Raw genomic sequence first — 14094 nt, 5'->3', positions numbered from 1 at the left:
AGGGAGGGGAGGGAGGGGGAAGGGTGCGAGGGGTGGGGAGGGTTTGGATTGGGATGAGTTTGCGGGGGCCTGGGAGGGGAGAGTGGGAAGGGGGGTGGCGATGGGAAAGGAGAACTGGGATGGGGTGGGGGCGGGGAGAAGAGGAGGGAGGGGGCCGGGAGGGAGGAGCGGAGGACCTGCGCTGGTACAGAGGAATCCTTGGTAGGGGGTGAGGGGGAGTGGTCTTGGTGGGAGAGAGGGAGGGAAAAAGCTGGGTGGGAGAGGGGAAGGGGAAGGTGAGGAATGGGAATGGCAGTTGGGAGCAAGAGAATTGAAAGTTCATGGTGAGGTCAGCAGGGCGAGTGACAGTACGGTGGGCGGTTAACAATTGAGATGCAGAAGCAATAAAACAGTAGCAATGATTTAAGTAGGCGATGGCATCACAGGGTGTAGTTAAACAATTAATATGCTATGGCAATAATAAAATTGGCAGATAATGATGTCACAGAGAGCAGATACAAAATATTAACTGCTGGAGTAGGGTGGGCCTGTTAAGGGGGGTCAGGGAGCAGAGATACCTGGGGAGAGGAGCGAACAGTCAACTAGCATGGGAGGGCTGAGGAGGTGCGAATGAGGTTGTCGTTAACATAACATAGTGCTAACAAGGGCTTTTTACCTGGGGGCGGGGGGAGAGTCAGTCAGGACCGGACCGGGAAAGGGGGGGTGGGGGGGGGCACTTTAAGGAAGGTCGCCTAAGTTGGGGGGAGGGTGGAAACAGGGGGGGTGTCCGTGGGGGCGCTGCGATGGCGGGCGGGCAGGCGGGCCTCTCGGGAACGGAGTCCCGGGCGCCAATGGCAGCGCTCTGAGAGGAGCCTTCCGGGAGTGGCAGGGCCGCTAGGTGTGATGTCGGGCGGGCGGGCGGTCCTCTCGGGAACGGTGTCCCGGGCGTCTATGGCGGCGCTCTGAGGAGAGGATCCTTCCGGGAGCAGCAAGGCCGCTTGGTGTGATGGCGGGCGGGCCTCTCGGGAACGGAGTCCCGGGCATCAATGGCGGTGCTCTGAGGAGAGGATCCTGTCGTGGGCAGCAAGGCCTGTTGGTGTGATGGCGGGCGGGCGGGCAGGCCTCTCGCTAACGGAGTCCCGGGCGTCTATGGCGGCGCTCATACCTATCTTACCTCACTGATTACCTACTTCAACCCAGCACTCACATTTCACTCCAATGTCAACTTACTAACTGTATCTTGATCTCCTCTACCTTACAACCAAGCCTTGCCTAAGTCCTCTCTCTCGCCTGGACTTCTCTTCCTTCTTCATATCTGTCTTACCATCACTTTCCTCACTCACAAAGCCTTAGTGAAATCACATTTCCTCCAAGAGGTCTTCCCTGACTAAGCCCTCATTTTTTCTATTCTGTCTTCCTTCAGTGCTACCTATTTATATCTGTTTATTCAATCATTCAATCAATCATATTTATTCAGCACTTACTGTGTGCAGAACACTATACTAAGTGCTTTGGAAAGTACAATAATAAACAGTGACATTTCCTGCCCACAACAGGTGATCTGTTCCCTTCAAGCACTTGATATTCACCCCACTCTCAGCCCCATATTATATCCATAATTTATTATAATGCTTGTCTCCTCATCTAGACTGTGAGCTCCTTGTGGGTGGGGAACATGTCTATCAACTCTTTAGAACTGTGCTCTGCCAAGCACTCAAGCACTCAGCACTCAGAGAGTGCTCTGTGAGAGTACCAGTGATTAAGATGGAAATTTTAGGTATAACCTCCCTCTCTACCCCACAACTCATCCTTCTCAAGAAGGACTTCTCATGAAGAGATTTTTCTGGCTATCAGGACCACTTCCTCTTTCTGTGCTTCTGCCCCTATTACCTCACTCTCTTAGGAACACTGTCACCCTGACTTCAATCCTTCCTGACCACAGTTATCAATGAGTCACCCTTCTTTCCCACTGCCTTCAAAAATGCTCACATCTCCCTTACTGCAAGTACCTTCATTGACCACGCACTGTTTGTTTGTTTTAAATGGTATTTGTTGAGTGTTTACTGTATTCAATTTATGTATTTACAAGACAGTGAGGTTGGGTGCAGCCCCTGTCCCATATGAGATTCACAGTCTAAATAATAATAATGATGATGGGATTTGTTAAGTGCTTACTATGTGCAAAGCACTTTTCTAAGTGCTGGGGGGATACAAGGTGATCAAGTTGTTCTGTGTAGGGCTCACAGTCTTAATCCCCATTTTACAGATGAGGAAACTAAGGCCCAGAGAAGTTAAGTGACTTACCCAAAGACACACAGCTAACAAGTGATAGAGCTGGGATCAGAACCTATGATTTCTGACTCCCAAGCCCGGGCTCCTTCCACTGAGCCATGCTGCTTCTCTAGTAGTAGTAGGAAGTAGGAGGAAGAAAAGTTAATGAATCCCCATTTTACAGTTGAGGAATCCCCATTTTACAGTTGAGGAAACTGAGGCCCAGAGAAAGGAAGTTATTTGCCCAGATTGAAATACCTACTGAAACACAGCAGAAGCGGCATTAGAACGCTGGTCCTCTGACTCCCATTTCTAGGCTTCTCCCATAAAGCCAAGTCCTCATTAATCCAAACTCCGCATAATTGTCTGTACCCATATCCTCCAGTGTTCTATTCCAAATCCCTTTATGACCTTTTAAAATCTGGTATTGTCCCCAACACTCTACTGAGGTCCCGCTGCCCTCAGTCTCCAGAAATCTTCTTTTTGTCAAATTTAGCACTCCTTTTCTCCCCTAACCCTCCTTGACCCCTCAGCCACCTCTGACACATTGGCAGGTCCCTGGACTTTGGCTTGGTAAACACAAGTCGCCACACTTCTACTTCTCTGGCTGCCCTTTCTCATGCCCCTACTATGGTTCCTCTTCTCCCTCTTTCTCTTTTACCCCAAACTGTGGGTGTTCCTCAAGGCTTTGTTTTGGGTTCCCCTAATCTTCTGCCTTTACACTCACTCCCTTCGAGGTGTTTAACCACTTCCATCTCTCTGCCAGTGATTCCCAAATTTACCTCATGAACTGTAACCTCTCACCTCCTCTGTGCTTTTGCATTTCCTCTTGCCTCCAGGGTACTGCCATGTGGATGCCCCACATCCCATCCATGCACGTGCTCTGGAGCTGAGAAAGTTGAAAATGAACTTCCCTCTCAAACCATCCCTGTCACATCGCTTTCCCTGTTAGGGTACCAATTACGTCCCTATTTCACCTATTACACCCTAATTTATCTATCTCTGACGTCTGCACCTTGTTATTGACCTTTAACTCTAACCTCTTTTTCTACTCCTACCGTTCTATTCAAACAGCCCCCCTCCAGATTCAGGCATTCATAATATCCTGGCTTGACTACTAATTGAGCCTCTCTTCTAATCTCCCTTCCTCCACTGTTTAACCTCTCCAGTCCATTATTCACTCAGCTGCCTGGACCATTTTTCCAAGACATTTTTCTGTAGACTCTCTGCTCCTCAAAATCTTCAACCATTACCCATTTCTCTCTACATCAAGCAGAATAAGAGAAGCAGCATGGCTAGGTGGAAAGAGTATGGGCTTGGGAGCCAGAGGTCATGGGTTCAAGTCCCAGCTCCGCCAATTGCCAGCTGTGTGACTTTGGGCAAGGGACTTAACTTCTCTGTGCCTCGTTTCCCTCATCTGTAAAATGGGGATTAAGACTATGACCCCCACATAGGACAATCTGATCACTTTGTAACCTCCCCAGCGCTTAGAACAGTGTTTTGCACATAGTAAGCACTTAACAAATACCATCATTATTATTTATTAATCTCTTGGCTATTAATCAATCAATCATATTTATTGAGTGCTTACTCTGTGCAGAGCACTGTACTAAGTGCTTGGGAAGTACAAGCTGGCAACATATAGAGACAGTCCTTACCCAACAGTGGGCTCACAGTCTAGAAGCTCGAAGGCACTTAATCAGCTATCTCCACCTTACTTATCCTCTCTCTTCTACTATGCTCCAGGTCGCAACCTTCATTTCTCTCAAACTAAACTACTCACTGCCTCAATCTCAACTTTAGCTGCTCTGACTTTTGCTCACACTCTCCCATCTTTTCCAGCCATATATCTAGAGGAGATCTCTTGCCTCTCTCCCCAACCCACCCCATCCACCTCCTTAAAACAAAGAACAGTGAAGAACGCCATCCCTCTGGACTTGGTTTGGGCTGCCCCACTGGTCCACTCAGTCCCTCTATTCCTTGCTTCTTTTTAGAGCTATGCTGCAGGCTGGCAGGGGGTGCCTCAATAAGACTGCTGCATTTTGTAAGGGCTGAGAACAGTGCTCTTCCCCCTGGACCCAGTTCCTGTTGATGGTGAGTTTGGGGAGCTATTTAGGTAAAATTGTTCTTGCCTACCCTGCACACGAGGGAACTGAGATCTCCCTTTCTGAAGCACCAGAAGCCGGATCCCAAGCCCTCCTTTTTCCAGATGGATCTTCCACCTTGGGACACCGTCACGATGGTACAGAGATTTCCCTTGCTGAAGAGCCTGCAGTCAGGCCTCTAAATCCTCCTTTTCCCAGACAGCTCTTCTGCCTCTGGACGCCACCACAAGGTCACCAATTTCTCCCTTCCTGAAGAGCCCGAGATCAGGTCAACAATGACCCACGACCGGGCTTGTGGTCAACCACCTCCTGGATGGACCCTTCATGCAGGGACACCAGTATCCTCTGCCTGAGGACACCAAGGTCCCCCCCGCTGCAGGGCCCGTGGTCAGTCAGAAGTATGTCCTCTGAGAGGCAATGCCTTTGCTGACCATCCAGCATTCCCAGGCCAGGGACCCCTCCCCTGATCACTACAACTGCCTCTCAAAGCAACCTCTAGCCCAACTAGTTCACCAACCAGGACTTTGAAACATTGTGTTTCCCAGCTTCCTCCACATTGTGTTCCCCAGCTTTCCCCCCACCCCTGAGAAATGGCAATCTTCCCCCGCCCCCGGTCCCCATATTCAGACCTGGCAACAATGACCCTGTTCTCATTTTCAATAACTACCTGCACTCTCACCTACGCAGCCCAACCCGTTATTTGATTATTTACTACTCTTCCCAAGCATTTCCTCTCCCTGTCCCCAATAACAATTTCATCCATCTCCATAACTGCTATCCACAGGACTTCTTCCTCCACTGCCTCAGAGGCAATTCAGCCAAGAGCCCCTGGGCTCTCTAACCATCAGCCTTTATGAACTGAATGACCCATGTACAAGTCAACCATCAACTTCGGGCATCAACCAATTGTGTTGTTGTTGCTCTCGCATGTTAATTGGTAACTGCCCTAAGTGCTGCCGTTTACTTCACTGAGCTCACCATGATCTTTCAATTCCCGGGCTCCCATCTGCCCATCCCAGTTCTCACCTCCTCTATCCCCTCTCCCACCCAACTCCTCCCCTCCCTTTGCTCCTCCCAGCCCCCTCCCTCAAATCTCTCTATCCCAGCATCACCACTTGTCCCCCTCCCCCTGTGCAGGCCCCATCCAAACCCCTCCCATCCAGCCCCTTCCCTTCCCTCCATCACGTCCCTGTCCCATCCCTGTCCTCCTATCTAACCGCGACCCCTCATCCCCCTCCCCCAACTGTATTTACTGAGTCCTTACTGTGTGCAGAGCACTGTACTAAGTGCTAGGAAAGTACAATTTGGCAACAGAGACAATCTCTACCCAACAATGGCTCACAGTCTAGAAGGGGGAGACAGACAACAAACAAAGCAATGCCACTTTCGTACCATCCCTGATCCCCTTTCCTTTTTCTTCCCCTCCTTTGAAGCCCAGATCTTCTGCCTCTACCAACCCCTTCAGATTCTTGTAGCCATCATCTACTGCCCACTGGTCCCACTCAAACTTCTTTAATCACTTTCACCCCTTTCTCACCTTCCTTCCCTCTTTTTCCATGTCCACTTTGATCCCTGGAAACTTCAACATCCATATAGGTGTACCTGGTGACTCCTCTGACATCTGCCCTCTATCACTCCTTGACTCCACCAACCTCCTGCTGCACCCCACCTCACCCACTCACTAACTTGGACACACACTAGATCTCATCATCTCTAACAGCTGCACAATCTCCACCCTTACCAACTCTCAAATCCCTCTGACCACAACCTACTCATTTGCCTCCTCTCTCATACTTCTCCTCCCCCACAGAGACCTGTACTACTGTCTCTGTACTACTGTACTAGTATAGTAGTACTAGTGGGAGTACACTAGTACTACTAGTACTAGTACAGAAGTACTGTCTTCAATTCACCTCTGGTCCTGTTTACCAAAGCTATCCCCCTCACCCTCCCTAAGGGTTACTTGATCAAAATTTGGAGGACACTTTAAGGATAATCCATTGCCATTTTACAGAACCAATAACCATCAATGACAAACCTGTCTTTTCCAAGGGGTAGGAAGGAGGCCATTAATCATGATATCACAGATTATGAAACAAAAGCTAACAGAATAAATCATCCAGAAAATTAGAACTTCTCAAAGGCTCTGATTTCAAGTGAGCACTCCAGAAGACTCACAACATTATTTAGGGTAAGATATTTTAAGATTAGGCCCTTTTTTATAAATACATACATGCTAAACATGGAATTAAATTACACCTATTTTTCACTGATAGTTTTTGCTATCTTTCACTACAATTGTCTTACTAAAATCCAAGCTTTTGTATTTGCAGGTGACAAGCACAGTAGCTTTAAAATATACTATCTCCCACATTAAGATGAAAGCTAAAATACTATGCATTTCACAGAAGAAAAGTTCATTACAGGAATACAAATGTAGGTAGCACTGCATTTTAATCAACTGATCAGTTAATCAGTTGATCACCCAACTGTATTTATTACACACTTACAATGTAAAGAGGACTGTACTGACTGCTTCGGAGACTCCAACACAAAAGAATTAGCAGACACATTTCCTGCCCAACTTAGACTGTTTTAATACACTGAGTAGAAATGAATCTGAAAATATTATCTGTCACTGACTCAGATGTTTGGTTCTTTCATAACAGTTTTTAGAAAAGGATAGGAGAACAGGAGGGAAAGGGAAATAGGAAACAAAGTATGATAGGAAGCTAAACTAAGAATAATAATGCCACTATGTCGGTATTCCTTTTAAATGGGTAAAATGGCTTCATGATAGAGTCGTAGTCATTTTCTTCCTTTAGCTTCAGTCTTTATTCAGTCAATCCCAACAGCCTTAATGACAAAAAACTGCTGACCTTCAAATTATGTCATGGAGTAGAGTACCTGTGCCTGTTAAGTTCAAACCATTAAGGTTTTAAAGAAATTAAGGGTCAACCTTTCTTTATGGTTCAGTTGAATTTCCAGTAAATATTTTTTACTAAAAATATTTTTCATGTTAGCCTAAAGTACACTTAAAAAAAACCCCAAAAGATACAGGAGAAAAAAACTTGTTCTTAAAAACCAACCAACCAACCAAACAAAAAACAGTTCACAGTGACTCATTCACAATTTAAGAATTCAAGTTTGGAAGAAATTTTTAAAGTGTCCTGAAGAATTTAGAAGAGTTTTTTTCTTCATAGTGCAATTTTGAGCCCCTGTTCAGAAAACAGCTTGGGAAATTCTCTCAGGTACTCAATTAAACATAATGCAATTTCTAAATGTGACACATTTGTGTTAATTTATAAACATTGTGGACTAACATATTCAAGAGCTATTTCTCTAGCTAGAGGCAACATAACTATGACAGACAACCAAACCAAACAGCTCAGCACATACAAGTGTGCTATTTTCTCCCTTTCTAAGAAAATCATTCTTCATATACCAATTTCAGCATAAATATTCTGCTGAAGAAATTCCACATTTACACAAATTTGATCAATACAAGGTAGTTTTCTTACTGTGCATATTACAGTGAACAGCAAAAATCCCAAATAAAGCATTATATTGCTAAAAGTAGATTCCTGTTAATGCCTTTAAAATACTAACTACATAATATAAAAAACAAACCCAAGTAATTTGTGCCACTTTTGCTAAATCATAACTGTTTAGACAAACAGAACAGCTGACAGGTAGTCTGCTGTACAACTCAAAGTTTTCTGGAAAAAAAATTAGAAACTTTAGTACTCTAAAGGCATATACCATGAGGCATACCAGTGATTCTATTAAAACCAACTGCTTAAACACCCACACACAGATCTCAAGGCTTAAAAAAACAAGATTTGTAGGGCTTTTTTAAGAAAAAGAAATGAAGTGCATTTACAGCAATATTATCACCACCAGATTCTGATTACTCAGTCCAAAAGTTTAAGATGTAATTTCTTCATATGTGGATATGGCTTCTCTGCACCTAATTCCCACCAGGCCCCAAAAAGTGAGGACAGTTTAGTAAAAATTAAATTGCTGCACATATTTCAATTTATTCATCTGAACCCACTGCTCTTTTCTGTACCCTTTTCCGGGGTAAGCGTCTAGGTGAAGCTTTATCTGCAAAAAGAGAAAAAGAAAGTTTTAATACCAACTGCCGAAAGTGTGAAATCTATAAAAAGAAATGTGTACACCTGAGTTTAGGCTTCCACTGATGATAAAGACTACCATATCACCCTTTACAGAAACATACTTGGAGAATATAACGTCCTAGAAATAAAAGGCACTTTTTAGTCTATTGTTTGGAGGAATTTCACCTTTCAAGAGATAATTTACATCTTCCGTCCTTCCTCCCTCTCTCCCTCCGACCCTTCCTTCCTTCCTGCCTTCCTTCCTTGGAAAAAAAAAAATAGGAAAAAATGGGAACTTTGGGAAAATACTCTGGCTTTTGAAGATAATAGCAAAACCCCTTAGATTCATTCATTCATTCATTCATTCATTCATTCATTCATTCAATCGTATTTATTCAGCACTTACTGCGTGCAGAGCACTGTACTAAGCACTTGGGAAGAACAAGCTGGCACCATGTAGAGACGGTCCCTACCCAACATAGATAGTTGCAGTTGATCATTCAGTCAGTCAATGCTATTTATACTGATTGCTCACTGTATGCAGGGCACTGTACTAAGCATTTGGAAGGGTCCAAGATCTCACAACACACAAGTGGCAAAACCAGGATAAGAATCCAGGTCCTTCTGACACCCAGGCCCATACTTTATCTACTACACCACACTGCTTCTCTGATGATGAATAGCGATTAAGAATGTACATTCATTTAAGGGTTGTTTCCCAGAGCTACCAGTTGAATCAACACTCTTACACCTTTTTTTTTTACTATCTAGAAAATACAGACTATGTTCAGATATGACAAAATGAAGATGGGAATTTTGCTCCAGGAATCAAAGCCTCAATCAACTATAGTAACCTCGTACATGAGGACATCAAGAACTAGTGGTATTTCAGAGCAACTTGGGAGGGTTGGGAGGGCTGTTAGTGCTCTCAACCCTAACCATCACCTCCTACACACTAGCCACTGAGCCACATTTCCTTAAAATAAAAAAAACTTACCTAAATAATTTATATCTTTATCTCACAAACATCTTCTTTACAACCAACCCATTTATGTAGTTTTTACACCTAATTCCCAGGGAACATCAAAATGCCTACTTTTATGACTAGCAAATCTAGGACAAGCTCCTGAAGAATCTCTAGTCTTACATCTGTACTGCTCTTATTTTATTTTATTACTCCATCTTCAAATTAACTGCACTGAAACATGGATCTGCATCATTTTCCAATCACCTTACTTTATAGCCACTTTCTCAGTAGCTTAAAGGAAACAATAGCATGACAAGGGATTCTAACAACAATAACTGTGGTATTTGTTAAGAGCTCTGATGCCAAGCACCGTACTAAAAACTGGGGTAAATTCAATCCTACTGTCCCTATCCCACTTGGGACTCACAGTCTAAGACAGAAGGAGAACAAGTATGGAATTCCCATTTTACAGATGAAGAAACCAAAACTCTGAAGTGACTTGCCCAGCATCACACAACAGGGAAGTAGTAGAATCAGGATTAGAACCCAGGAATCGTGACTCCCAGGCCTAGGCTTTTTCCACTAGTCTGCGCTGCTTCTCAATATGAATTTATTGTTTTTTGTCTTTCAATGCAATATTTTTGTGGACAGACTGGAAAGAAAGAGCATTTTTTCTTCAAATCCTTCTAGATCCGAGAATTTCCAATCAAATCTCATAGGAGAAAACAAGTTCATTTGGTTGGTTGGTTTTGTTGGCTGGAGTCTGGGAGGTGATTTAGTTTGTGAAAATTTCAAACTGTTTCTGCATGAGTGACACCCTCATGGCAGGACCAAGTATTCTTATACTACAATGGACAGGACAGAAGATGGTAACTGGACAAGTAGCAGAATTTACTAAAATTCTAAATCATGTGATATAAGAGTTTGGAAACACTGGGATGAAGAAGGGAGACGATGGTCTCATGGAGTTGGTCCTGAAGGGAGAGAAGGCATTAGGTCCCCATCCCCCCGGCCATAGCTTTTGGGTAAGGCTGCAACTAGCCTGTTCAGCCCTCTGGTTACAGGAGGTGCAGCCAAGATGCTGGCTTTAATTCTTTCCTGCCCTGGGTGAGCAGGAGGGGGATGATGATACTACCACTGCCACTTTTCTCATCCTTTAGTATCTTTTCATCCAGCTCTGGCAATTGGTATGTGGTGGCAACAATGAAGAGGGAGTGGAAATTTTCTCCATATCCTTCCCCTCTTCTCTTTACCTTCTTCCCACACCACTCAAACATCCTCTCCAACCCCAACCTCATCCCACCACATCTTCTGTTGCCATATCCAAACCCAGAGTTCAAAATGAAAAATGTTGGAAGCCCTACTGGCTAGGCACTCTTTGGTGTTGGGGGAAGCTGACTTACTTTCTGACTACTAAAACTTTTTGTATTTGATTGGTTTTCAAATCTCCCCCCAGACTTTCAAGGCATCATATATTGAATTTAAATGCTAACACAGAGAAACTCTCCCAAGAATGGAAGACACCCATGTATAGCCCAGTGACATCCAGTTTCTCATGCATTCCCAATGATCTCTGAAGTAGCAGTGCAGATACCAGTGATTAAAGAAGCGAAGCCCTGGGCTAAATCATCAAATTTAAGGCTACAGGAAAAAGATTACATAGCAAAATGGTACACCACCAAACCCAAATTTTTCTTAAATTACCTAACAGTTAGGTTAGCACTTTCTACCAAGTTTTATTCTCTTCAACAAATTATTGTTGGAAAACTGAACGAGATCTTGAATTAGAAATTTACAATTTGTTCAACTTTACATTTATATTCAGCAAGAGTTGTTATTATTACACCAAGTACCAAAAACAAAATGTAATTTCCTCACCTCTTCTACTGTGCACTAAGGCAGCAAAAAAGAAAAATGAAGAAAGCAAAAAGATTAGTAATAGAGAGGCTCATACAATCTTAAATTATAAATATAATTTAGATTCATTTTTAGTAAATAAATGAAAAAGGGGCTATTTACTGTCCATGTCCCATATTACTATTCTTCAAAATTTAGGAAAGGAACCAGGGAGAAAAGAGTATAATTTTGCAACTATAGTGCTCGCTATAAGATTCAGGGGAACACTGCAATGTGATGTGCCGTTACCAGCTAGTCAACAAGCTCATTTATTTTTTTGTAGGCTTATCATGCACTCTTGCACAAAATCCAAAAATTTGTTGGGAAAAACTGATAATTTTTTCTTCATTAAGTCCATTATATAAATCACAGAACACAGTTTACAGACATTTCAGAACAAAATAATACAAAAGTAAGACAAAATAATTCCAAGATCTTTATGATTACTTACTGATTTGATTTAAAGTTTCTTGAGGAATCCAGCTCATGTCAACATCATTCTGGTTTGAGGAACCCATTTCGACTTGCTGTACTGGTCTCTTCCTCTGAAGAAAAGAGGCAATTCATAACATTTACATAAAATCAACAAAAATTTAATTTCCTTATTTCACAGATCTACAGATAGTACCTTACCAGCTGGTTTTATGTTGAATTAAAATCTTCCATTCTGGTAGCTCCTAGTCATTAGAAAACTCAAATGGCAAGAAAAGGTCACAAACAATGAAGTTCTGGACAAAGTCAATCTCCGACCATCGAAGCTTTGCTCACCAGGGTGGGACATGGTAGCAGACTGAGTGACAGCAAGATGCCCAAAGAGCTGCCAGGTGGGCAATTTAAATTGAGTAACCAAAAGTAAGGAGAGCAGAGGAAAGCTTTTCAATGACATGGTAAAACAAAGGGTCAAACAATGCTATATCTCAGCTAAAAACTGGGAGTCAACTGCAGAGGACAGATCTGCATGGCCACTGAGATCAAGAAAGGAGTTTCTTTTCTGAATAAGAACTTAGTATGGAAAGAGGGATAGGAGGCAAGGAAGAAATTGGCATCAAATGTTGCAAACTTTAATGCATCACAACTTAGGGCAATCTTTTCATATTCCCAATGTAATTGGGACCCTAGACCCTAGAATGGCATTTTCCAGCCACACACACATATAGGTGAACTTAATAAATTCCATTAAAAAAAAAGAATCCCCCCAACATTTCTCCACCTTATTGACCTTCCTCTTAGTGTCACTTAAGCACTTAGGCATGTATCTCTTAAGCACTCCAACCCCAGAGCACATATGTACGTAAATTATTGTACTATACTGCTTCCCCTATCTGTAAAATAATATCTGTATCCCTTTTTGGACTGTAAGCTCCTTGTGGACAGGATCCACTTCTACTTAATTCTACTGTACTGTACTGTACTCTCCCAACCACTTAGTATGGTGCTCTGCCCATAGTACGAGTTCAATGAATACCATGGATTGATTGATTTCAAAAATAACAAAATCTAAATCTGAAGGCACTAGCTAGCCTAATTCACCCTAGTTTATAGCCGTTGCTGTTTAAAGACCCCAAAAATCAAAAATCTCTACTTCAAATATAAGTGAAAGAAGCCTTACATATTGAATTGACTCGGCTGACATAATTTTCACTAATGTCACTGTCAATAAATAAATAATAATCACCTTTCTGGATTCTAGAAGTTGATGCAGACCAACAATGATAAGTAACCCAAGTCCAGCAAGGAAGATGTACATGAAGATCCTATTGAAAAGGAGGAAAAACAAATATAATCATAAATAGATGATCCACTGTATTCAACTATAAGCTAAATTCCCAAAGAGGGGGGGAAAAAGGAAAACACATTTATAAATATTTTACTATAGACAAACATATTATACTTAACACATTATCTCTAACCTCTTTAGGGATGCCTAGTACCCAGGAAAATACTTTAACCAAAGTAAAATGAATGAGTATTTTATACTTTTATATGTGCCATATTTAAAACATGGAGGCATTTAAGTTTTAAAATACATAACACCAGTAAGAATTGTCTTTCTCAACTTCTAGCTGTTTTCTCTTAACTTAGCTATGATGACAACAGAGCCTGACTGTCATACTCCAAAAGACTACCAAGACAATCTTATAAATATGAAACCTGTCTTACGTTTCTCCATCCAGGCCATCCTCCTTTTCAACAATTGTGACAGTTTGATTGAAAACAGCATCTTGGAAAACATTTCCCTGTTTAAATAATAAAAATGTTTAATTTTTTCTAGAATCTTTATTATTTGAGCATACTTCACACCTGTAGCACAACAGGTGATAATGCAGCACCTGTGCTTGAAGAACAAAAGCATACACAGCCACGGGCCAAGAAAACCACTTTCCTCAGCTCCCACTCCCTTCCGCATCACCCTGACTCATTTCCCCCTCTCCCCACCCCACAGAACTTATATATACATGAATACACCTATAATTTTCTTTATTTATATTCATATTTGTTTACTTGTAAGGATATTTGTCTGTCATCCCCTTTCCCCCCGCCAGACTGTGAGCCCAATGTGTGGGCAGGGACTGCCTCTATTGCTGTACTGTACTTTCCAAGTGCTTAGTACAGGGCTCTGCACACAGCAAGTGCTCAATAAATACGACTGAATGAATGAAAGCCAGTGCCATCACTGATATCACAACTTCCACTCCGAAGCAGGTTGCTGACTATGTGATGTCCAAGCTAGGTTAGCCTCACACCTAGAGAAAGTGGG

The 14094-nt window shown here is 42.7% G+C and overlaps 1 protein-coding gene across 2 annotated transcripts in view; it reads right to left on the bottom strand.

Moving 5' to 3' along the window:
* Nucleotides 1–6927: 6927 nt before the first annotated feature.
* The window catches only part of LOC119946694 (translocon-associated protein subunit alpha-like), a 30802-nt gene continuing 23635 nt past the window's right edge, over nucleotides 6928–14094 (bottom strand). The window contains exons 5-9 of one of the 2 annotated variants that reach the window (XM_038768108.1): nucleotides 13497–13573; nucleotides 13012–13090; nucleotides 11788–11881; nucleotides 11319–11333; nucleotides 6928–8462 (exon numbers count right to left, since the gene is read on the bottom strand). In XM_038768108.1, coding sequence (XP_038624036.1) covers nucleotides 8395–8462; nucleotides 11319–11333; nucleotides 11788–11881; nucleotides 13012–13090; nucleotides 13497–13573 — 333 coding nt within the window. In that variant the 3' untranslated portion in view covers nucleotides 6928–8394. The remainder of the gene's footprint in view (nucleotides 8463–11318; nucleotides 11334–11787; nucleotides 11882–13011; nucleotides 13091–13496; nucleotides 13574–14094) is intronic. The other variant, XM_038768109.1, reaches the window with a different exon arrangement.

This window comes from Tachyglossus aculeatus, chromosome Y2 (assembly GCF_015852505.1).
Source record: "Tachyglossus aculeatus isolate mTacAcu1 chromosome Y2, mTacAcu1.pri, whole genome shotgun sequence".
NCBI classification, from domain to species: Eukaryota; Metazoa; Chordata; class Mammalia; order Monotremata; family Tachyglossidae; genus Tachyglossus; species Tachyglossus aculeatus.
The sequence above is the reverse complement of the archived record's forward strand: the minus strand, read 5'-3'. Positions and strand labels throughout refer to the sequence as shown.